The 26,137-nt window shown below is 37.8% G+C and overlaps 1 protein-coding gene across 6 annotated transcripts; it reads right to left on the minus strand.

The window, feature by feature from the left end:
- Positions 1-676: 676 nt before the first annotated feature.
- On the minus strand, positions 677-25,688 carry XIAP (X-linked inhibitor of apoptosis). 6 transcript variants are annotated; one of them, XM_068697341.1, is made up of 7 exons: positions 25,550-25,688; positions 10,150-11,056; positions 8,560-8,659; positions 6,687-6,765; positions 6,016-6,049; positions 4,606-4,806; positions 677-3,149 (listed from the first exon to the last, which is right to left on the minus strand). In XM_068697341.1, exons 2-7 carry the CDS (start codon positions 11,021-11,023, stop codon positions 2,956-2,958), a joined length of 1,482 nt encoding a protein of 493 aa, XP_068553442.1. In that variant the 5' UTR covers positions 11,024-11,056; positions 25,550-25,688; the 3' UTR covers positions 677-2,955. The 6 variants fall into 6 exon arrangements, with proteins under 6 accessions (XP_068553442.1, XP_068553439.1, XP_068553440.1 ...); XM_068697338.1 differs by lacking the exon at positions 25,550-25,688 and adding an exon at positions 25,328-25,478; XM_068697339.1 differs by lacking the exon at positions 25,550-25,688 and adding an exon at positions 24,797-25,210.
- Positions 25,689-26,137: the final 449 nt, after the last annotated feature.

Genomic DNA, 26,137 nt, shown 5'->3' on the forward strand with positions numbered 1-26,137 from the left:
CATTGGGTCAATCTCTTTCCTAGGTATGGTTTTGGCTAGTCTTCATGCCAAATTTTGCAGCCTATAAACTAGATCCAGCTCATCCAGATAGTCTCTCTCACATGACTTAGGTCAAGGTTAGGTAACAAACCTAACATAGTTTGCAACATTAACTACACAAGCTATTTCAGGCAAAATACACCAGCTCACATGCACTTACCTCTCTTTAGTTTCCTGTGAAAGTTAACAAAAACCTTCCCTGTAAGTCAATGTGGGAGCTATAACCAAGCCTGCCAGAACAGCCAACCTTTATTTGTCTCAGAAAGCCCTGTATGTATGGGTTCTCCAATGCTAAGCTTTTCAAAATAGACACAAAGCAAAAATAAAACCTTTCTTACCAGAATGACATACCTATTTTTTCCCAGAAGAGAAATATGACTCCAAGTGCTGAATTCTTTATGAAGTTCTAGTCATATATTCCTAAGAATTGAATTCTAATTTATTACAAAAATTAGCTAATTGAACTCGTTTTAAAATCAACAGTCTTTAACTCATACAAAACATGGATTACTTCCTCTCAAAATATCATCCTTACTAATACATGTTATTTGGGAACAGTTGAGTTACAAACCGAAAATGCAGCAGAAAGCAACCTTCTATTATGACAGCTTTTGCATGTAAGAATCAAACATGCTACTCCAAGAACAACTGGATTGCACTTTATTTAAAATATTCACAAAATTGTACCAGAACAACATGTCAGTTCTGTGAAATCTCATATAATCATAGCAAATATCTAACAAAAAATAGAGACATTATGTTTCTGTGTCTTGGATTTAAAACTCGTATCATATTTAAAAAACTATATTTTGTATAAAGTATCATTAATTGAATATATTACTCAGTGTGTACAACTCCAAGATAAAATTTCTATGTACACAGAACATATTAGTACATCCACAAAATAAGGAAGTCACATAATTGGAGTGACTGTAAGCCAGCTGTACTTAAAGTATCAGCAGTAAAGCGAGTTAGGATAACGGTAAATGTTAGAAATATGAGAAAAAAAAACACTGAACTTCTTTGTGTACATGGGGCAATTTTACAGTAAGACCGCTCCTGTCGTAATGAAGGGCTTGAGGTATGTAAGATCTCCTTCATTTCTGAAGAGTTCTCTTTTAAGGTATGAACTTGATATACAGAGGAATTTTTTGAGAAAAACAGAAGGCTACAAGCAGTTTACTGAGGCCACTTATATACAGCTAAAACAGGAACTGTTTATCAGAACAGACAAACTTACAGAGTAGCAGTACCAAATGTAAGGTGAAATATTTGAGCAGCTGGTTTACAGTCTCTGAATTACGTCACAACCATACTTACAGAAAGAAGACAACATTTTCAACCACGTTATGTTTTCGAGAAGCTAAAACCTGAGATGATGCACATAATATCTGAATTTCAGAAATTAGTATACACCAATTTTTATCAAGTGCCCGATTCTTCATACAACTGTATTGGCATAAACTTCAGTTAGAGAGTCCTACCAAAATGAAGCAAAGGAATTACCACATAAATAAAGCTTTGTGTTCCTTAGGCTTTGCCAAACTAGGTCTATGAACTGAACTTACAGAAGATTGATTTACCTTTCAATATTGGAGTTTACAGAAAAAAATCAATTAAGAAAATTTTTTAAAAATTTAAATACACATAGTTTGTCAGCAGAAAAATCTAAATACTGCCATATGATTACATCCTGGGATTAACTGCACTTTTTTATGTTTGTAAGTAGCATATAAAATGAACTTCAGAATGAATGTTCTGATTAACATCATGATTAACATCAGTTAAAATTTGTCTTTTGTTAGTCATAGCTACAGAGGCAATTACGATAGTTTTGAAGTTCAAAGTAGTTTCAAAAGGGTCCATTAATTGTGAGGGTGTTGCTAACTTGTCAATCAAGAAAGAAAATAGAAGAAAATCAGAAATATTCAGAGCTATTTCTTTCTATGTGTTGCATATGTTTGCTTAGCCTGTTAATGATTATTTGGAGACTGGTTACAGAAGCTTAGAAGTGTAAACATGAATGACAAGAAGATAGACATCCTTCAGAGGCAATTGTAGCTAAAAAAAAAATGACAATTCAGTATAGCAAACCTGTTCTTACTGATGTTATGGGAATCTAACTCTTTAGATGAGCAAGTGACAAGAATAAAAATAGCAGACATGATATTTTAGCTGATATTTTTTTAAAACCAGTAACATTAGATTAGTAGGGGATAAGATAAATGGTAGCATCTAACGAATCAGAAAGTACTGTAACCCCCAGAAAATAAATTCAGACATTTGAATATTCAAAGTAACAACATGAAAACTATTTTAAAGCAATTTGTTTCCTCTGATTAGACTGTTTTTATCCTTGATTCTGCAAGAAGTTAACCAGCTCTATTTTTGATAAATGAGAGCTGAGCAAATGACAATTAGCAGAAGCAGACTACAAATATATAGAAAAAAAATATCTATTTTTTACTCTATATGACTTGGCTGATTTGTTAGTGGGGGAAAATGCAGCATCACTACTGCTCCATCAGAACGCTCAGTTTTCCTATTCCATTTCATGAAAGAATATGTATATTTAACTCATGTATTTGTTACATTAATAGAAGTGAGAACACTCAAATAGAAGATCTGAGAATACAGGAAGTTATCTGAGGTTGCAACTTTGAAGTAAAAACAAAAAAAGTAAGTAGTGCAATGTAAAGGCAGTTGAACATGAGTGTTATAAACAAAAATTAGCAGCTTCTGACAGTCAACTCCTATTTCCGAGAATTGATAAAAACTTTATTGCTTATATTATTCCTCAAGTGAGATGCTCCATAAATAGGTGTGCTAGACTGCTGAAAATCCAACCATCTGTTATCACGTTATACATATTTAAAGAAATAAAGCAGGAAACAGTTGCATCTACAGTGCTGTACGCTAATACATAAAAATTTTCTGTCTTTTTAGAATATTTGTACAACACAAAGGACATACATTAACTGCTTCAGCACATTCCTTACAAGCAACTAGGTGGCCACAGGGAATGAGGACTACTGATATGTCTTTAGCCATACAGATTTTACAAAGCTTTTCTTCCTGCAAGCGCCTTAACTTCTCTTCCATACTGAGATCTAAGGAAAATAAACACATAGAAAAGAAGTTAACATACTTTAATAGCATCTATATCTAATTTTTCCACTCTTCACAGAAGGACAAGGTTCTCTTCATATGACTTAAAGGTCACACCTTTAAAAAGCAAAAATAAATTTACACGACAGGAAGCCAAACTGTAACATAGAATCCTTTCTACACACACACACACATCACCTCCAGGGCCAATGCAAGGAAAGTAGCTATACACGTATTTGCTATATTTTGAATTGGAAATATACACTGAATCTAAACAGTGCATATTCCAATCAGGAACCTATCTTTCCAAAGATTTCCCATGAATGGCTTTCCCAAAATCTATAAAGAAGGTGAAAGAAAGGTTCACTGATACTGGTTAAGTAATTTGGATTTTCTTTTCTTAGCAATTTCCTCAATTAGAAGAATGAGGATAAAATTTCCTTCCCTATCTCTGTCTAGAGAAATGCCCATACTTAAAAGCTTAAAGAATTGTAATCTAGAAAGAATCCATTTTGCATTGTACATTAGCTCTGGATTTTACAGAATGCCCCATTTGAAAATGCACAATTCAAAGGACTTCCCCTACCACTTCAGAAAAATTCCCCACAATCAGTCACAAAAAAAAAAAAAGAATTATGTTTATCTTCATCACAAGTTCTTTATCTGAATAACATCTATGAAAACTCTTATTAAAAAGAGTGGGTTAATAACATCCCTGCCTATCATGCCAACCAGATGGTCTTTTCCCTTCCTATGAATTCACCCATATGCTTGTCTTTAAACTACAAGTCTCTTGAGTCAGAAATCTCATTTCTGGTCTATTTGTGGAGTGTACCACAACGGCTTTCTGACCATGACCTGCATGTCTCAGCATAGCTGGGACACAAATAATTGTAAAGAAACACCACCTAGAAGTACACTTTTCCTTACTTGCCAAGAAGAAAAATGTTTCTATCTGGTGCTGTTAGTACTAATGCTAACTTTGTATCTGAAAAGTCTTAACAGTGGAGTATTTATTTTAATTTTGTGTATACTGAATATTTGACAGAACATTGATGTGTCTATTTCAGTTTGCCACTACAGTCCCCACATCTATAGTTATCCTTGCCTTTTTTATTTTGGTCACAGTATTTTTGTCTTTTTAGTTAACGTATCAATTTTCCCAGCAGGATGCTAGACTATTTCAATACTATACAGTTTTGTGGTATTAATACAACTCAATTTATTTTGTAGATTATATTTCTAGATGCTACTAACCTCAAATATTTTTTATCACCCCCTTGTTCATCTTTTTTAATGTCCAAAAATACTGTCTTGAATTTTAAGTTATAATACTCTAACTAATCTAAGCAAGACTGGGTCTGAGGATAGATAGATAGATAATAATAGGATCTATTTCATAGGCTAAAGACCTGATATGAGAATACACACATTGGTTTTACAATTAAGTAAGTTCACCTTGCTCAAGTGGGTTTTCATTTGGTGTTTCTTCCTTTAGATTTTCTTTCTGAGCACTTATTAAGTCTGCTACCAGATCCTCAACAGATGTATAGCTTGCTCCAGACATCTGCAATTTCTTTTGCATAATGCTCTTAATCTCAGACAAACTGAAACCCATGTGTATGGCATTTTGTACCAAATGATTCTGTAAGTGATCATCTAAAACAAGAAAAAAAACAAAACACAAGAGTGAGACTGAGTATCTGACAGTATTCACAATGGTTTTCTAAGACACCTTTGCAAATACTTAGAAAAACAAACAAAAAAACTATAAATTTTTGCTAGTTCTAGGAATTGCATTGTAATAACACTGAAAATTTCAGAGTTGAGTTCTTCAACCCTACCTTTCCTAGACTCTCTTCACCTACTTATAACAAAATTACTCCTATGTTTACTATTCAGATCTACTACTTCAACAGTGTCAATGTAATTTCTAAAATCAAATGTCTTATATAATTAATATCACAAATTCCATAACTGAATGTTAGGTGAAATTCATCAGAAATCCCAAGGCACAATAAACACTTAAGTATTTGTTAATATTACATTAACTGTAATTCAGTTCAGGGAAGAAAAAGAATCATATATTAGACCTCCCCCTTCCTCTTTTTCAATATTATTGTATGAATAGGTTTGTTAGCAGTGTGACTTATTTCCAACCCTTCTTTTAAATGTAAAAGACTTATTTCTTCTTTACTTCACAAGATTATTCAAAGAGCAAAATTCTTAATTTCCTCTCATAAAAGAGCAGTATTTGAGAGATTTCTAAAATAGGTTTTGTGTAAGCACTCTTAATAGCAACAGCTATCATTCCCTGTCATGATGCTGTCTTCTTACTATTCCTTTAAGTATCTTGTGGTTTTATTCCTTTATATTTGTGAGAAACATTGCAGGAATATCTAATAATCAAAAATATAAAAAGCTATTTAAGCTTTCTTAGCTTTCTATTCCTTGCCATTCAACAGTCAAACTCTCCCTGCTTCATTGAAAAGCAACGATAGTTTCATTTCAGCATTCTCTAATTCATCCCATAACACTACTAATTAAATACTTGATGCATACTTCCTAGATAGAAAAATAAGACTGAACCCTATCGGTACTTTCATGGTTTACTACCTCTTCTTTACAACATTTTCCTATCATGATTCAAGTTCTTCCAGGGAAAATAAACCTCACCATGCAGTTGCTTAGAAGCAATGCAGCAGTGGAAGAATATCACCCAACATTTTGCCTGTCATTTGTTATCGAAAAATTGTCAACTTTGAAATTAACCATTTCCTTTATTATCCATGAAAATATGGATAGTCCAAAATAGTTTTTATTATTTTTATACCTTATTATAAAATGGTTGTTTTAATAAATAGATACCTTTAGGAAGTACTGTCACTTCAGCAGCTTCTATCTAAAAAAAAGTAATATAAAGATGACAAAATTATACTTCTGAAATTGGTAGAGGGAAACCTACATAGTTACAAGACATGAAATAGCTATTTGCTCTTGGTTATTTTATTGCGTAAAACTTTAATCTGTTCTCAACAACGACAAAGGGATCCTCATATTGTTATGCTTTGCATATTGTTTTAAATTTTCATTTTAACACTTCTTAGCAATGATAAGATTTATACAGTTCTTAGTCTATCAAAGAATTCTAAAATAACATCAGATTTACTTTTTAGTGACTATAGAATTTATCAATGCCCTACCAACAAGAAAATAAGATATCTACTACACTTCAATAATGATATTCATAAGCCATTGATTCCCAGGCTACAAAAAATAGTGTTTGTTTAGTATCAAATATACAACACACAAAAGGTACCCTACCTCTGATCCATAATGTAATTAGGAAGAACTGTGAGATATAAATCCCAAATAACAGAACCCAAAATATACCTCGATGTTTTTCACGTTTTGCTAATAAATAAAGCAGCAGGAGGACTATAAATTACACAGATGAGAAGAGCAACCATAAGAAAATTATGTTAATATTGTTTTTTATTTTAACAAAATGGTATTTGATTAATAAGCAAGGCACTTACTGTTGAATCCCTACATCCACCTCCTAAGTGAACATTATTTATAAATTCTAGTCCCTTTTCCTCTCTCACGAACCTGCACCTATAAACAAAAATATTTAGTTTTAACATAACTACACAAGCAGCAAACAACAGTTGATTATGTAGCATTGGAAAGGTTCAACAGAATTCCTACATCACACAGAATGCTTGCTTCTTGAATCTCTAGATGTTTAAGCAACATCAGTAACACCTTAGCATTTCTAGGATCATCTTAACCATTTCAGCAATACTTCCATGTTTTTGGTGAAACAGAAAGCTAAAGAGTTGTTGGCCAGGCCATCTGACACCACAAGTTTATAAAAGTTAGGACTCCAATGCGTAACTAACATTATATTAAAATGATGTTTCTTTTAGTCTTTAGTAAGCAAAGAAAAACAGCCCCTGGTAAGGCAGGTGCCTTGTTTTCCAACCAGACCTAGCCACTGGGCACAGCTTTTACTTATGAGACGATATAGAGAACGCTGTAACTTCTCCCAAGTAGTTCTCTACCTTCAGCAGTTCATGGACATACATAGCATGTTGTGAGACTCAAACACTGCCACTGAAGTGGATGTATAAACAAAAACTCCATATATAACTTCTAATGATCTGAAAGGAGGTATATTAGGTAAATTAGGTATAATTTAAGGAAACAATTTCACAACAAAGAAAATTACAACAAAGCCAAACACATATGAGGAGTGAAACATAGCAGCAAGAAAATGTATCTTTTAATCATTTACTACAGCAAGCCCAAAACTAGGAATTGTATGCTTTCAATTTGGAGAGACTAATATTTAAAAGATGCCTGTATCACTACTGGAAAAAAAAAGAGCAGCTAATGCATAAATATTAACTTAAACTTTCCAGAGGATCTTTCACTGCAGAAGATGAGTTTGGCAGCTAACATGCAAAAGATAGGTATCTTTCACCTTTTTATACAAATAGCTTACACTTTGTACTTAGACAGCATTTACTCACCTGTAAGAAACAATGAGTCATTCCTTCTTTCTGTAAAAAGGGATTTTAGAAAATAGGCAACCTTCTAAACACCACTTACAGGTTTAGAATCCACAATCCTTGACAATTATGCAGAATTATGCAGAAATCTATTTTGAATTCAATACCATAACTAATTTCTTCAGGTTTGTTTGCACCATGACTAAACTAGCCGTTTTGTATCCTGACTTAAATTAAAAACTTTGGCAGGTATCAAGCTCTGAAAATAACAATTAAAATATATTGCTTGGATGATGAGGAAATAATCAGATATGTATTCACAAAACTTCACAATTATGCTAGCTGAGATGTCAGAACTCCAGACACAAGTCTCTTCTTCCCTTTAATAATCCCTACAATCAAGCTAACATGCATATAATACTGACAGAGTTTCAGAAAGTAAAATTTCATGGCAGACTTTCTGTCTGATCACTTCTGATGACTTAGCTGTGCCCTCAACCTCTTGAGATTTAGTTCTTTCCCCACCCACTTTAGAATAAGTCCCTTCTACCTCTCAAAGATGACGTATTAATATCCTCTTCTGAGGCTTACAGTATAACATTAAAGTATATGTGGATCATTATGCACATAACAGCAAGATGATAGAAGATAAAACAGATGGAGTAACAGAAATGAGAACCACAAAGTATAAAACGTGGAAGATAACAATACGTTGGTGCCTACATGACAAAAACGAAGGAAGAGGAGAGCAACTAGAAAATGAAATTATGTTCATAAATACATCAAGCCATAGCCAAATTTCTGAAATTTGTATTTGTATGCTCTGTCATAAAGACATAATATACTATAAATAAGACTTAGACATGCCACAAGAGAACAGCAAAATATAACTTACCCGGGAAACCATTTGGCATGTTGATCCCATGGGTCTTCATTTTCCTTCCATTCTTGCAGTCCTCCACCACAGTGGAAACACACAACATGATCACCATTACCTTAGGAAATACATGAGGATAAAGTTAGTACTAGGCCTACAAAAAAGTATGTGAGTTCTCAGATAAAACTCTATGTTATTAAGGAGATAAAACCAGAAACAAACAAACAACAAAAAAAAGTATTTGTAATACTGATTAGTAATTGCAACTGGAAAAAAAAATCAAATGCAACTGGAAAAAAATCAAATTTGAAGGAGGACATAGTAAGTATGATCTGAAACAAACATTCAGGAAAAAAATTGAGCTTAAAAAATACAAAACATGAGTCATATAAAATGTTTCTGAATTCCATTTTAGCATGTAATTATACAAATATAAAGAAAATGCTAAAAATAAAGACTACATGCTACATAAAGACTAAATGCTACAATTAAAGACTGCAACAGAAACTGCTTAGGTAGTGTAGTGATTGAAATGAAAGGAAGTAGGGATACTGTTTTCTGCAGCATTAAACCCTTCTTAACCCCCATGAAACAGTTTCCACAGAAGTCACTTGAAAAGCTCTCTGGTCTGCCAAACTCCCCTTTTAGGGTACCTCCACAGTACAGATTTCTCTTGGCTATGCTAAGCTAGTTATTTTTAGGAATTCAAGATGAAATTAATAAAACAATTCTAATGGGTACAAATATTGGCCATATATCACCCATATAAGAATATATCAACAGTTTCATTTATGGCCACAAGCAAAACAAATGGTATCAGATTAAAGAGCTCTTCTGGGAGCTACCAAGATAGAAGCCAATTATGATCAGAGGAAGAAGTTACCCTGGATAATCCTCCTTTTCTTTGTGACCTAATAATAGCCATACTTTGCACAGCATCTCTCAGTGAAGAATTTCAAAGAGCTTTATCTGCACCATGCAATTCAATCTAATAAGGAATTATTTTCCTTCTCCAGCTTGGGAAACCAATGCACAAAGATATCAGAGCCTCATCCAAGTTATACACTACATTTCTAAGAGTAAAAACTCTGCCTGTAGAGTCATTGTCTTCAAAAAGCTTTTACTGTAGGTCATAATGGCATTGGCTTGTTTTGGGTGTCCAGATGCTATGATAATGGGAACACATTAACTAATTAAAATTGCAGATAACCTGGATTGCCTTGTTCATAGGCTTGTGTATGAACCACAAGCTTGCTCGTTAAACCTGAGGTCGCTACCTGAAAGACAGCACTTCATATGAAAAAAATTAACTTTAATAATTGTCATTGTGAAAGATAGATTAACAAAGTTTTAGCCAACAAGGAAAATTTATTTTGGTATTTTACTGCTAGAAAAATAGTGATAACTTTGTATTTTGCTAAAAAAAAAAAAATAATTGATTTTACATATATCATTTTATGTAAGAACTACAAAAATTAATTTACAGAGCAGAGTAAAATGAATTTCAACACAACTAAAATTCTGGCAAATCATTTTTTTCATAATAAAGTACTTTTCCAATTAAAATGTATTTGTAAGAGATATTAGCCATTTTAAGGTCTGTCTTACCTATGCTATAGAACCCAGCTTCAGCAAGTTGTTCTTTGTTAACAGGGTATATCCAATTTAAAAAGGTTTGTATCCGTCTTTCATATTCTGCCATGGATGGATTCCTTGGATGCTGTTCATCGTTCAGACCATTTCTTCCCAGCTCAGCAGGAATAGATTCACTTGGAACATTTCCAACATCCCGGCCCAGAACAAAATAGCATCTGGGATAGTGCCTCTTGTGTTCTGACCATGCTCTGTCACTAGGTTCCCAGTTTTTCAGTTTTCCACCACAACAAAAACATGCCACTTGATCACCAACACCTGTGTAATAGAGTCCAGCACTAGCCAATTCCTTTGGTGCCAACAGGCCATAGGAGGGCCAGTTGTGAAAAGACTTTAACCTTGCCTCTTCACTGCACATAGCAGGGTTTTTAGGATACAAAATATCCGACATATCCACAACCTGCCTAGTTCTCAACAGGTAGTCTGCCTCCAGTTCAGGCGAGTCATCCAGAGCAGGCAAGAGCACCGAATTGCTGCTGCCATTTTCAGCTCTATGCTGGTAGTTCTGGGCAAGAGGACGCAGATCATTCTCCAAAAAAGTAGACTCGGTAATAAATTTGCAGTTTGGGGAAAGGTTTTTGTGTCTCTCAACTGCCGAATCCCCAGGCTGCCATCCTTCTATAGTCACGTGGCAACTGAAGCACTTCACTTTACAGCCTTCGCCGGTATAAACAAAGCCAGCTTGTGCCAGAGCTGATGCTGAAACCAGACAATCAAGTGGAAATTCAGCAAAGCTTCCTAGTCGGTGGTGTTCTTGGGCCCAGTCCTGGTCACAGTCAGTGCCTGGAGTGGCATGAGGCTCAGAGTTACCTGGGCCATTACACGTCATATCTTCATGTGCAGGGTTCCTCTTTCAGATTTCCTAAATGAAGCACACAGACGTTAATTTCAGACAGAAGAATCCATGGTACATATTTGCAAGCCTGGAAAGAGGCTAAATTAAACTAGCTATCCTTTAAATATACAAAGAATGCCTCTTCCTGTTCCCCCCACCTCACCCTTGCCTGCTAAACCAAAAATAAAACTAAAGCCAGGAAGATCATAAAGTTTTACAGGAATGAATCATAAAACCTGACCAACAAAAATTTGTCTAGAATGTATTCGAGTTTATGCATTTATAAATTTAAAACAATGTTCTTTAAAAAAAAAAAAAAAAAAGAAAAAAAAACATTTCAAGAATGAAATTAATTTAAATATTTAACAAAGGCTCTGGGCAAAAACTCTGCCAAAAAACTTCCAAACCCAAAATATGAAGTTACTGCATGTGATGTAGTAAATCAAAGCCAGACATGCAAGATTTTACAGTCCAGTTTCGCAGCACAACTATCTTTGTTTCCCCCGTACTAATGTCACAACCACCTGTCCATTACAGATTGGCATCAACTGGTAAATCCATCATCAGAAAGAAAAAAAAATAACCACTGGACTTCCGTTTATGTTTTCAAGACATACTTCTCAGTTTTCCTTTTAGTAAAATATCTGAATAAATTAATTCAGATGTTTCACTGGCCACTTATTAACATGCTTTGCTGTCCTTTCAGCTCAGTTTCTTGCCCTACACAGGGTTAGTGCTGGTGCCCAGCACACTGCTTCTTTTTGTGCCTGGCCAGCAGAAGCACAAGAGGTTCCTGTATCTCTGCCACCACCCCAACTTTTGCCTTCCCTGCCCTCCCCAAGGGAACCAGCCTCTCTCCCTACCACTGGTCCCACTCCTACCTCTGCCTATGCTTTTCTTGTGTGAGCACCCCGGGCCCCTCTGTACCAGGTGGCTGCTAAAAGCGCTCAGACGAGCCCCTTCTGGATGAGAGAACGCAACTCCACGTACGAAGCCCAAGCAATCACAACCTACTTAATCCGTCTTGGGATGAAGGAGTACAGTCAATATTTATCTCTTGTCCTAACAAGTGCAGTGATACGATTATTTAGAAAACCTCATGTAAAACACAGGCTACGGTTGACAGATAACTCAAGCTTACTCCTTTGCTAAGCGGTAAATTGAATTACTACAAGAGCGCTCAAACTTCATAGCACAAGGCAGTAGTTCGGCAATTAGCAAGAAAAAATGGAAGAACAAAATGTATTTATTTAACCAAGTGCCATTCTCTACATGAGTCCTGTAATATATCCTATTTCCCATCCACAGCTTTACAAGGCAGGCCATCATGCAAGAATTTAACACTCATAGTGCTGCTATGGAGCACAGGTATTTTTTTATTTTCCTGGTCAGTCTCAATCAGTTTGTCAGCAGTGGTTGGGAAACAGAACTACACTGCACTTATTATTCTGAAAAGAAGGTTCATTGAATGGAAGGAAATTTCATTTATTTCTGATACATTGCTCTTCAAAACCGTATATATGGTGATTAGAAGCAGTACTGCTCATATAAAGAGCTCAAACAGTGTAAATCATAAGGCAAAAATTATATAAAACCTTCTGTTAAAATTGAATTCAGGATTTGGGATCTTTAGGCTTGTGGACAAAAAGCCTCAAGGTTAAGAGCTTGCACTAATGTAAACAGCTGATATACAAAAAAACATACATGTTCCATGGTTCTTAATTAACTACACCATTCATAGCAATAACATAGCTAATTCATGACATTATCTTGTAGGTAGAAAGATACAAGATGTATCTAACAGCTAGGTCATCTGTGCTGCCCTCTCCTATTCTGCCAGGAATATTTGAGCTTATGTATGTTGGACAAGCTGATAGCCGTTTTGGCAAGGCAATGAAGTCCTTAAAGTTCAGCATCATGAAAACTGGTGACCAGGAAAGGGAAAAGATACCATCAGCAGCAAGACAAAGCCAATATATAGAAAATCACATTATGTTTGAGAACTATTACTTAAGTCTATCATTTCAAATAATAAAGAGCTTCACTGCAAAAGCCACGTAACAGAACAAAACATCTAAAGGATTTACATCCTGTCAAAATCTGATAGACAGAGACGCTTCAGAATGTGCTTGACCGGTCAATCCTGCTCAGGGAGAAGCACAAAAGAAAAGGTGGGGTAAAGGGAAGAGGCTTGTTCAACCTCACTCATGCCAAAATGATTGCATAGAGGATCAACAAAGTAGTAGGGGGATGAGAGAAAATACTACTCTGAAGTTACAGAGAGAGTACACGACCTGCCACACCAAAGGCCTAGTTGACAGAACTGGGTAGACCTTCAGAACAGATGACAAGGACTTGAGAAAGAAACCACCCAGCCCAATCACACTCCAGAGGAACCAAATACATTCCCGAGAGAGACAAAGAAGTTAGAATACAGGTAAGTATTACACAAGCACAGGGAGGCGTTCCATGTAAGCATTCCACATTAAAACTTCCCTAGTACGCACTGGCAAACAGCTTCATCTTCCACAGGGGACGATCCCACTAACGTTGGAGAGGACCCTGAAACCTACCAACTGTAATGAAAAATTCAGGTGCTACATTAATTTAGCTGGTTTTCCTCTGTAAGACCCTTAAGCTCAAGGAAGTGGTAAATCTTCAAGGTCATGTAAGCGGTTTTATCCTCATTTCGAGGAGTGCTGCCAGGCACAGAGCACAGTGAGACAGAACAACCCTTTTCAGTCCAAGTCAGATGCAAACTTGGTGAATTGTAGTCCCTCAACTTACACAATATGAAGTCTGCAAAATACTTAGGAAAAATATAATTTTACAAAGCTAGATGCTAATCCCAAAAATGCTTAAGGATATGTTTAACTTTATTTACTACCAGCCATGCCATCAAAGCCAAGAGATGCCTTTTATCTATGCTTATTTTTATTCCTGTAAGCGCGTGCTGGACTTAGAGCACGGCCAGGAAACAAGTCACAGCTTTAGTTCTTCTCGCAGAGGATGTACTAATATTTGCAGTGCCAAACACACACACTGCTTTGCTAGCAGCATCCACTGAACTCCATGAGGAAAAAAACCTCTCATTACTCTACAACAGAAAATGACACATCTTATAGATAAAATAGTACCACATTTATTTTAAACATTCCAAAAATATCCCTACCAATAATCTTTGCAATAAACCAACCACAAATTCTGAGGTCAATTCCTCTTTTAGCTGTTCCACAAAAATAAACATGGGACATGCCAAGTCACATTCAGTGGTCAAAGGACACTTCTCTTCCTCAAATGGCCACAAAGCCACCAGTGATTTGAAACAGCACTGAGAGATCACAGGTGAGCACAGAAGTAAAAGCCAAGCTAGTATCCAGCCCTGGCAATTCACACTAGAAGTGGTCCTGTCCCTGAAGCAGATCCTCTTACACACCTGGTGCACTCTACTCCGTCCATTCGAGACAAACTACTCCAAGTAAGCACCCACCTAACTTGTTATTGGTAGGATTTCATTAATACAAAGCAATAGGATGAGTTGGCATTGCAAAATTAGGGGTTCCTGCTCCGGTGTGGCTTGCCTGCAGGTGATAGCCACCTATGGTACCTGTGCCCCTGCTGGCAGGGAGCAGCCTACCCCCAGGTAGCCAAGTTCAGGGAAGAGTGCCACGTTTCTTGGTCTGAACATTGTTCTGCAGCCTGACGTAAAGCACTGGGGTTCTCCATTATTTCCATCAGTTCCAGGGCTGCTTGGAATAATCTGGGACCAGCCCACAGCAGGTCTGGACTGCCCCCTTGCCCGCAGTACCTCCACAGCTCTCTGCTTCTTGTGTTAGGCAAGAACATGTTTTTACACCAGTAAGGTACAGACAGCAAATCAGAAACGGGCAAGCAATTATTACCTGTCCTTAGAAAAAATTGCCAGGAACACCCTCCATACTGTCAGCAGTTACTGCCAATCAAAGACTTTAGCTCAATGCAACACCCTTCTTGAGAGCTTCATTTGCTCAAAGAAAAGCATTTGTTTCAGACAGTCTAAAAAAAAGAGAAACTTGAACTAGAACAATGCTGAAAACATCTAAAAACCAGGAGGCCTTTATCTGCTCAAGAGCTTTGTTCTCAGTTCTCATTCCCCAACACCTGCAGTAACACCACCTATAGCTGTTGTACAGTCAGTGCAGATGTTTCAATTATATCTGTTTGTATAATACCAGATTTAGCAAGAAGAGGCAAAACCTTTTTCAAATTTCAGACAGGGGTGGGGAAAATCACTGTGCATTGCAGGATCACCGCCTTGCTTGCCGAAATGACAAAGCTCATTAACCACTAAGTAGGGTGAGAAAATGTGACGTTGGAGAGCTGGCATGCTTGCTTTGTGCAGCCACGGAGACGTGACTGGTTCCGAGCACCAACTCGAATTATTTCTTACAGGCAGTTTGTAACTAGTGTAGTAACACCTGACATTACACTGAATCATACTGTGCTTCTCTGCTTTAGCTAGCAAATTCAGAAGTAGCTATTGAATAAATTGCATTGACTGACCTAGAAATCTGACCTATATGTTTGTTTGGACTTCCAAAGGGCAAAAATCAGTAATTACATGTAGTAATACGAGAATGGTCATGATACACACTACTAATAAAGAAACCTACTTTTATAACAACAAGTTTAAAGGTTCGTGTTTATTTCCTTTTAAAAATCTTTTTTTTGAAATCTTCTAGGACTGTTTCTGTAAAGATCTCAAATGACCTTAAGGGACTCTCATCTTTATTACTACACTGTGTTCATACAATGATTTGTAGTACCCAAACAGCCCGAGCTGCACACTCTTTTTCTTATCTTCATGCCTACAAGACTTCCCATAAGGTGGCAAACAAAGCCTACTCATGCCCTTCACAGATTCCTTCTCAAAATCAATCTTGAAAAGACAAACACATGTGCTTTCCATGTATGAATAGCAGCCTTTCTTTTTACTTAACTTACATAAAAACCAGCTCAGAAACAATAAAAAAACACAAAACACGACTCTTACCCTATAAAAATTTTTACATAAAAAATTGCATACATACTTTAAAACCAGAACAGAGCTTCTCCATCTCTTTTGGATCTGTTGATACAAACTGAGGCAAATCACAATGTGCTGTCATTCTCTGTCATTCGCCCATTCTCACTTTAGCAAAAGGGGAGGAGACAGACAGAGGCTCAAGTCTGACATCTCAAGAATTTACTGGAGACATGAAGATCCCCCTTGGTTCCTTCTTCTTTGTTCCTTATGTCAGATGGGTGACCTCACACTACAATGATGAGTAGGACATGGGAAGTTAAAAAATAGTTAAGAGACACAATTTCCTGTGCCTCCATTTCTCATAAGCTACCAACATGTTCTAAGCAGCACATCAGAGGTTGTACTAGTAGAATTTGAAGAACTGATGTTTTATCACAACTCATCTGAAAATTTTTCATTCTTAAAAAATAGAAGTCTAGTATATCATATGACTAGTATAGTATATTATATATAGTATATAATGTCTAGTATAGTATATTATATATAGTATATAAAAATAGAAGTCTAGTATATTCATATGCATGGATAAAAATAAAAAATACAAAGTGCATTAGGTTTGAACTTCATTACGACATGCATGCACTGCTCACGCTAAGTTGTTATTTTTTATTAGCTACATGTGGTACTTTACCAAAGCAATCAGAGCAAATACTGTATCTTGAGTGAGGCCCGACTTCTTCAGTACCCTCTGATTCATGCTTATGCTTCATAGGCGAGCCTGGGTCCTGCAGTCCATCTCTGGACTTTCAATGAACCTCAACCCCCTGCCCTCAACCCCATCAGAAAATTAAAGACACCTCATTTACATATATATTTAATAAGATGGAAGTTCTGAAAATTTTGATTTCAAGTAATTGGCAAACATGTATTTTTTAGAGAACTCCTTTTAAGGAAGATTTCTTTTTCAGGATGTTTATAAGCACATTTTCTCCTCTTCTCCTGAAATAACATCACCTTTAAAAAATATGGGTTATAGAACTCAAAACATCATGTAGGTGGTACATCTCATATGTGACAGACTCTCCTTGCAGAAATAACAGCACGAGCTTTGAACTATTATATAAATTGGCTTTTATTTGTTTTATTTCACTTACTCTGTTGATCCTCTTGGTGCTTCCTGGAAAGCTGTGTGTTCGAATTATATTTAAGGAATTGAGAAGGAAACACATGCAAAGAGGGGAGCAAGAAGATCAAAGACTAAACTGAAAAAGTAGATGTTGCAATGGAGATTATATTCACTTAACTGAGATGTTCTTTTCCAGCTTTATCACTTCAGCTGTGAGTACATTTAATTAACCATAAATGGTAAGCAAAACCAAACAAACAGAACTACCTCAAATTCTGCGCCACCCTCTACCGCGATGGAAATCACAGGACAAGGCTTTTCAGGCTGGTAACAACGCCATCTGAAGCAGTAGAAAAACTCCTCTATATACTATGCTGAAGGTTATAACAATCAAGGTAAAATGACTAGAAATAAACGTTAGGGCAAAACCAATAAACGTATATATAATGAATTTATTATTTAGAATGTTGAAATTAATGACTCTGTTCTTTCAAACACCGTTTTCTAGAGTGCTGTGAGTACTTCAATATTTATTTACCTTTTTTAACATAAGAAGTAAAGTCATGTCCTCAACATGGGGAGAATCACAATATTTGTCCACCACATTTGGGTTCTCTAGAGATAAGCAACCTCTCTTGATCCCCATGACCCAAACAGTGTTAAAAGCACATGCTGAAAGAACAGTTAGCACTCAGAGAAGGTCCAGTTGTCATATATGAAACAATTGCTTCAAATCCTATCAGCTGCATTGCACCACTTTGAGCTCCCGGAGCAAAAAGAGGCAGCCACTGTGCTCAAAGCCTCCCAAAGGACACCTCAATCCAGCAAGGCCAAAAGCAGGACAAGCCCTCCGCAGGTATCGGCTAGCCTGAACAATGCTCCATCCATGGCATGGAGCCCTTTCCATTTGACATCCCCTCTAAACATCACCATTTGACATCTCTCAGGACAGTTTTATCTAACAGAAAACTACATTAATGTATTATTCTGTGGACGTACTGCTTTAAATACAGCAGTACTACTCGAAATACAACATTAATTATTTCTGTTTCAAACACCTGTTAAAATCAACTGCTCAAAGCATAAAATTACAACTAGACTGTTGCTTAAAAATAATATTTCTACACGGGTCTTGTAACAGCTGCCTTATATATTACATGGAACAATGATTATAAACAAAAACTTGCTACATACAACTCAAAACTATTAACTGCAAAAGAAAAAAATAAATTTTCAAACAGTTTCTGGCTGAGAAACGTAAATTAAGCAAGTAGCCAACTAGCATGCATACATAAAACTTTACAACATATACCAGCTGTAGATTGAAGTTCAGAGAGGAAGTTATTTAAGCCTCTTGACACGTATTTAATTAATTGCATATTAATTATAAGTAGAAGGTCCAGAAATTTTAAACTTAGTTTTCACTTATAAAGCCCAGGAGATTTTATATATATATGTATGTAATATATATACACACACACACACATATATAAACTACTATTGAAGCATTAAGTATCTTGCATGTGCAAGTAAACAAAGTCTATTTTAGCCTGAAAGCCTTCAAGTAGCTGAGCCAAGTTTAATATCTGCAGGTATTCGTCACATGACACCTTCCACTTTCAAGTTAAAGTACCATTGATTAAGCTTCAGATGAAAAAGCACAGACAAAAGTTTAAAACAAAGATACTACCTTATTCAAAATACAAAACTGCACACTTGGGCTTTGCAAGTCAAAGATTTTCAATTCAAGTTTAAGAACATGAACAGGTATGATTTTATGCAAGAATATGACACCACCACATCACCCAGGACCGCAATGCTTCAGGGAAGCACAGAACCTGCTTTTCTCTTTCACCGTATTTTATCAGCCATGATTTCCATCCTTAATCCTGCAACGGATTGACATTACAAGGAGTTATTTTTAAGTCCTCTCCTTCCACATGGCAAGCACGGCTGTAACCTTCAGGTCAGAAATACACTTGCACAGCCTGGTGCTCCTTACCAAAGGGTATATTCAACACCCAGCTCCTACTACTTGACACACTCACTATGAGAGCGATGTTAGTGTTTATTGTTGACTGAAGTCTGAAATGTGAGAGTGGTGCACCAAGTAAATACCAGACAGGACACATCGTACCAGCTGACACACAGACTGTCCATGTGTCACTTCATGGAATTTCACTGTGTGCCTGCTCAGCTGCAATTAGATCAAGGAAGACACATGCTACTAACTTATACCTACAAGGCCTAATAACAAAGGAAATTTTAAAAGCCTTTACAAACCTCAGCACATTCATATCTAAGTATTAAATAATTACTTATTAAATAATTACTATCTAGCCATTAAGTAAAATACTGCCTGGAGAAGGTTGTGGGTTTATTTGTTTTTAAATAAAGAGGGCATATCTACACTATGCTCTTTGATCTGGCACCAAATCCTGCATAAATGCATCAGCTCAGCTTACTGTGTTTGGTTCTCAAACCAGTCCTACTTAGCTTCCCGTCAAGGTTTAACACCGTAAGAAGTCAGTCAGCCACTCAAGGTTACAGGAGGCAATCAGATCTTTCTAAGTCTGGACTCCAGTCACAAGGATTTTTACACTCTCCATCGATCTTAGAAACAAATATAACCAGGCCAATAGAAGCACACCATTTTGAGAAGGATTTTCACCAAGTATTTTTCTACATGAAGAAGTCACATGTGTACAGAGCAGTACAATAAACAAGAAGAATGGATTCATGGCAGTGCTTTCAGTAGATGAGTGAGACAAATTTGCATTTGCCAAAGGCACTGAAAAAAAAACACATTTGCCAACTTGCAAAATAATGACTTGCGAAGAATTTTAGCTCTGTGTATAAGAAAAGAGTAAATATCAGCCGCTGTAGAAAATACTGGCATGTTGCGGCCTAAGCATGAGGTCTTACAGAGGCATCAGAAGTAGTCAAACATAAGACATAACCACCTAGAGCTGTTAATGATTGTACCAAAGAAGATGAAGGAATGAAGGTCTGGAAACCTAACTAGTGCATACTACACAGTGAAGTGCAAGAGAGGTGCTGGCATTTTTAGTTTGGGAAACCTATCCAAAGCAGAAATTTGGATCCGACATTTGCTGCCCCTGAAATGCATTGCCTACAGATGACAGTACCTAAAAATAAGGTAGGTTATGAGAAGGGGAAAAAAAAAATCACAGAAAAAAACCTCCTACCAAAACCCAAACCTCAAGCATACTGAGCGTGAGACAGAGAGACTATGGGTAAAAGTAGAAAAGCGCTAATACCAAGAGCAAAAAACTCCAAATAATCCTCCAGCAAAACAAAAGAATATTAAAAAGGAAGAAGCAATCCTGACTGTCTCAAATTTCTCTGGCAGTTTCAGTTGGATGAAAGTTTTATACGTGGCATAAGCATGAACATTATGAAATATTGTTCAAGAAATGCTCTTGTAAATCCTATCCAAGTCTATACATGATACAGCTATCAATTTTTAATTACAAGGTCACTTAGAATTGTACCATTTCAGCTTAATGAGATTCTGTTAAGTGTTCTTCCCAGGCAAACCATAGGGAAATAATAAATTCAGCATTTTTGGATTTTCTCCCTACTGGAAAACTAGTCTGTTAGTCTTTCTATCTTGTTTCCACAAACCCTAATGACAACTTCATTTTCCTAAATATTTTACCATTCCCCCTCTTGTAAAGGGCTTCTTCCACAAATCAATGTGACAACAACTCCAGTTTTTGTAATAGGACAAAACTGTTACATAGAGAAAACAAAAACTATTTTTTCAAAATATTCTTTTTATATTGTATATACACTTTAGAAGTAAAATTGATGGGATATAAAATCTACATTTTATATAATTTTTGTTTTAATTTCACAACATTTAGCTCGTTAACTGCTGTATTATTCACAGAAATTTGATTTAGCTACAAGTTCTGCACCAGGAAATTGCAACTAAACTTCCAGAATCTTCCCCTTTAATAGAGAAGAGCTTGGCAGTTGTATTTGATACAAACTGAAATTATTTAATCTATGAAACCAACACCAACAATTAGGGGGCTGGCTTGTTTTTTTTTGTTTGTTTTTTTTTTAAATGAATCTTCCCTAAATCAATACAATGACCATTAGCAGCCTCCAAGTTGTGTCAGAAAAGGTGCAGTCCTTTTCAAACATACCCTAAGAGTCCTCAAGGAAAAGGATATACATACCTGAGCCACATCAGAGCAACTTTAGGAAGCAAATAAGCAAGCTGTGCAGTTTTGTCCCCATGCAGTTCCAGCCCTCTTAAGAGTGGAAATGACAAGCCGCTTTTGTCAACTTAGAAGCAGCTGAGTTAAATACAGAGAAAAAAAAATAAGTCTGGGATTATGAAGTGTGTTAGTATAGAAATGTAACCTCTGAAAGCTGAGCTATTGCTCTTTTGGTTAAGAAACCAAATTATCCAGTCAACAGGAATACAGTAAATAAATATGGAAGAGCATAAACTTCCAAGCAGAAACTGCAGTGCCCTGGGACAGATGCAGCTCCCTTCTTGAGCATGATCTGTGCTCCAGGTTGCAGCATCACAAGCTTTTACTGCTTTGCTACAAATCATTTTAACTCATAATTGAAGGAAAAGACTGAAAAAAGAGAGCAGCTTTCATCAAGGAGGCGTATTAAGATGTGACTTTAGCTGAAATAACGTGATTAATGCCACAGCAAACCCGCTGAATCTTCCAGATCATAAGGAAAGAAAGTGTAGCACGAGGGAAGTGCAGTGAGCCTGGGACCTCCTACAGCACAGGAGGGCAGGCAGCTCGGGCTTAGGCTCACAGACCAACAGCATCACGATTCTTCCTGGCATCAGCAGTGGAAACGGTTCACCATTACTGCATGCGGGGCTGTACACACATATGTGCACACACTCACACAGCCCTCATCCTCTAAGTTGGAATCTCTCTCAAATTATCCTCTGTACTTTCATGTGAGGTTTGTTAGGAAGGTGGGATGACTTGGGGATTCATTCTAATACCATACCAAAAGTGAAATATGAAAATTGCACCTGTTGAAAACACTCAGCTTACCATTGTATTTAACAAGAAACTTAAGTTTCCACAGACAGGGAAGGACTGTGGACTACAAGATACGTGCCACTTCATTTTACACTTTATGTAACAGAAATAACACTGCTTGCTGAGGATGGCTTCTCAACTTCGGGAAAAGATCCCATCAAGCAGGTTTTAAAATAGAACCTGCTCTCTAGTAAAGATTTTTGGATAGTCATCAAGTCCAAAATTAACACAGGAGGCACACAAGTTCTCTTGTAACAATCTTCAGTTGTACTCATACAGTATCACAATTCCCATTCCTATAAAAGGAAGTGTTCCCAAAATTAGCTGTGCAGAAACTCATCCCATGAACTGAGCTTCTGTCCCTTCCTCTCCCACTCAAAAGCACAGCAGCACACGGAGGGGGCAAACTTCTGATTGCTGGTATCAACTCAATAACCAATCAAGGATAGAAAAGGCAATAATAAATATTCTGTAGCATAGCTTGGGCTGTTCAAAATCATCAGCAACTAGTCCTAAGGATTCCTAGCCCTGAAGGACAACCCAGTTCAGGTTTTGTGATGTCTCCTTCAGTCTTCACATACCTTCAGCCTTCCTGCACAACTACATATTTGAACCAGAGGGGGAGAAAAATCTGCTTCTGGAGCCTGACTTCCAACAGTCACATTTGGAGTATTCCGGCTTACAACTCCCCAGGACAGACCACTTGTTAGACAAAATAAAAAGCTGCAGGAGACTGTTAACTCCTGATACAAAAAAATAAAATGGAAATGGTACAATACATACAATAGCATCCCCCTATGAAATTAGTACCCAATCATCAATCAAGTTTAGGAATACATTAATCAAAGCAGATACTAGTTGCACCTCTACTACGTACCAATCTTTACAACAAATTCCAATATTTACATTCTTGCTGCTAGAAATACAAAGGTTAAAAATTTTCCTTTCTATATAACCTTCAGCATAGTTTAAGAAGGCTATGATTCAAATAAATCATTTCACAATTACATGTTTTGGGCAAGAAATCCAAGTTAAAATACGTTTTAAAATTGAGAGAATCAAAGGCAAGGGAAAGTGTGAAATGCAGATGTTTTGCTGAAAGTAGCAAGGGTTATAAGACTGTGGAAACTCCAAAAGATGCAAAGAAGATAAAACAAAATCCTGGAAATAAAAATTAGAGGACAGCAAAAAGAAGAAAGCCTGTAAGCAAGCAAAAAAAGATCTAATGATCCAGCCTTCTCTTCTCCCTCAGAGAGTTCTGCATCAGACTAGAAACTGGATTTTCTGAAACTCTTCAGCTCCCTGCAGCTGCCTTGCCCACCCGGGTAGAACTGCATCAGGCACAGAATTGCTATCATGGGTACGCAGAGGCCTGCAACAAAATCCATCTTTGTAATTCAGAAACTTAGATATGAACACACATTTTCTAACTGTTTTGATAACAAATGCAAGTCTGCCTCATATCAGCTGGAGCAGTCAAAAAGAAACCAAGAAAACCCCACGCCCACATCGGAATTCTTTCACTTTTGCTGCTGGTTACAAAGGGCAAGGTCAGAGGAGATACAGAATTATCATTAACTCAGTTCCTCGCCCTTCTCGACCAACAAGTAGCTGCCTGGTTTTCTAGGGACAGAAGTCAGGTGTTCTTAAAAGGGTCCCAAAGTAAACTGCAAGGTAGCAAAACGGCTTAAGAAAATGAAAAATGTCCAAATAAGAATTTAATTAACAAATCCACCACATGAAAACTCACCTTTTGAAGACTGAGTTTGTCTTCTCTGTTATTCAGTGACTTTATAACACAGAATCATTAAGTTAACGTATATCCTACATGACTCTGTTAAGGTTTTAGATAAAAATAATTTGACATTTTGTTTGATTAAAAATAAGTGATTTTTTTTTCCTTTAGTTCTCTGCTTTTCATTCCAAACTTGCTTAGTGTAAGATCTTATAGTTTCTGGCTGTTCACTTAAGAAATAACACTTTCACATAACTATATGAAGTACTAAAATCATGTGAGATTGCAATAATGAAAACCTAATCAACGTGGATATGCAAAAATATCTAAAAGCAGCTTCAAGAGCAAATACAGCTTTTAGCAAATGCAGCCTAACAAGATAGTTAAAAAGCACAGAAATTATCAAGACCAAAATTAGGTCTTACACCCAATGATACAGCTCCTATCAGGAAGACAGAAGCCTCAGATAGACAATAGTACAGAAATAAAAGTACACCAAATATTAAAAAGAAATATATCGGCATAAATAAACAACCATTAGGCAAAAGAGAACAGCTTGAACTGGATTGAATTACAACTGAAAGAGTGACCTGAGAGAATAAATACCTGAGAGAAACCTTTAATAAAACTGCATATTTATTTGAAAGCAGCAGAAAAAACATTCTTAAAATGGGTATTAAATTAAAAAAAAAAAAAAGAAGTAGGGAAGGAGAGACAAAGTTCAAAAGAACCCATAAAGATTGGAAAAGCGTATGCTAGCATAAGAAATGTTTATGTTAGTTAGTTATGTGAAAAAAACCACAGTATTCTGTTCTATGCAGAGGGAAATCACTTGCGGACGTCGCACCTTATCGTCCATGTTAGCTCTCCCAAGAGGTGCTATATCAGGCCGCGGTGTGGCAGGCTGCCCTGCCCCTGCTCTGTTAACTCACGGCCTCCCTTCTTTCTGCGAAAACGCAACCCGGGGCCAGCAGGCCCCGTGTGCCCACAGGGTCCCGGCGGCTGAGCACTCCGACAAACCCAGACGTTCCAGCAGGAAGGGAACAGACTCGAGTCCGGTCCCCTCGGGCGCTGCTGACACAGAATTTCCACCAAACACCACTGCAAGGGCGATATCCCCCAGGCCCCCGCTGCGCCTCCACCGTGGAACCTCCGCAGGGAGCCTCGCGCGGAGGCCGGCGGCACCAGGGACGGGAGCTCCCGGCCCGGCTCCGTGCTCAAGGCGATGGGGGTGCGCCCGTTCCCCTGGCAACGCCTCCCCGGCCCGGCCCGGCCCGGCCCGGCCCGGCAGCCACTCCCACTAACCCCTCAAGCCCCCCGGCCCCCGGGGACCGAGCGCCCCCGCCCCGGCGCCGCGGAGGCACCGCCGCCGACTCACCGAGCCGCGGCCCCTCCTCACCCTCCCCGGCTGCGGGAAGCGCCCGGCGCCCAGCGCACGCCGACAAAATGGCGGCTCCCAGCACGCCCCGGGCTCCCCTCAGCGGCTCGGGGCCGGAGGGCAACGGCGCCCCCCGGCGGGCCGGGGTGGGACGAGGCGGGACGGCGCCCGCCGGCGGATGGCGGCACCCAGTGTTAGCAGCGCGTCAACCCCATTCCTTACCGGTTCCCCCGGCTCTCTTCGCCCCCTGCCCGAGCTACAGCCCTGAAACACATGGAAGCGGCGCGGGCGGGGGTCGCCAGCCCACAGGACGGGCAGCAGGACTTTGCGGTGAGGTGCTGACATGGTTCTGCACAGACCTAGGCTCAAAGTACGGGTTATTCACCCCGAAATCCGTAGGTCTTTCTCAGCCGGCTGCGTAATGGCACTGTGAAAACATCTGCCAGATGCTGGTCGTTTTGGTATCCACTGAAGATGAGAGGTGCCTGCTGACCATACTTCTCACTGCAGAGTGCACTGTGTTACAACTGCATCTTAATCTTCGCTATTAAAAAAGTTCTTACTAAGTTTGCCCGGAATATGCCTTCCCCTCCACACAGCCCTCCCCCCCTCCCCCCCCCCACAACTGTGTTTTCACTAGCTATTAAACCTGTTAAATTTCACACGTTTGGACTCAAATATCCCAAGTCAAACAGAAAACTCAAGCTATTGTCTTTGGTAGCTGTACCCAAAATCATTTGTCCATTTTCATGACTAAGTTCTTTTGCAATATTAAAATATTTCATTAACCTTTCTTTTTTATAGAAACTC

Source organism: Anas acuta, chromosome 13 (genome assembly GCF_963932015.1).
Source record: "Anas acuta chromosome 13, bAnaAcu1.1, whole genome shotgun sequence".
In the NCBI taxonomy this organism is placed as follows: Eukaryota; Metazoa; Chordata; class Aves; order Anseriformes; family Anatidae; genus Anas; species Anas acuta.

What these genes read in the sequence shown, in the direction of transcription:
- XIAP (XM_068697341.1), bottom strand. Translation starts at nt 11,023, where the DNA reads ATGACGTGTAATGGCCCAGGTAACTCTGAGCCTCATGCCACTCCAGGC. An exon ending in GTGGATGTAGGGATTCAACA is followed by an intron (nt 6,050 to 6,686) that starts GTAAGTGCCTTG and finishes ACTTTTTTTTAG; the next exon opens with ATAGAAGCTGCTGAAGTGAC. An exon ending in TGAAAACCCACTTGAGCAAG is followed by an intron (nt 3,150 to 4,605) that starts GTGAACTTACTT and finishes TATTTTCCTTAG; the next exon opens with ATCTCAGTATGGAAGAGAAG.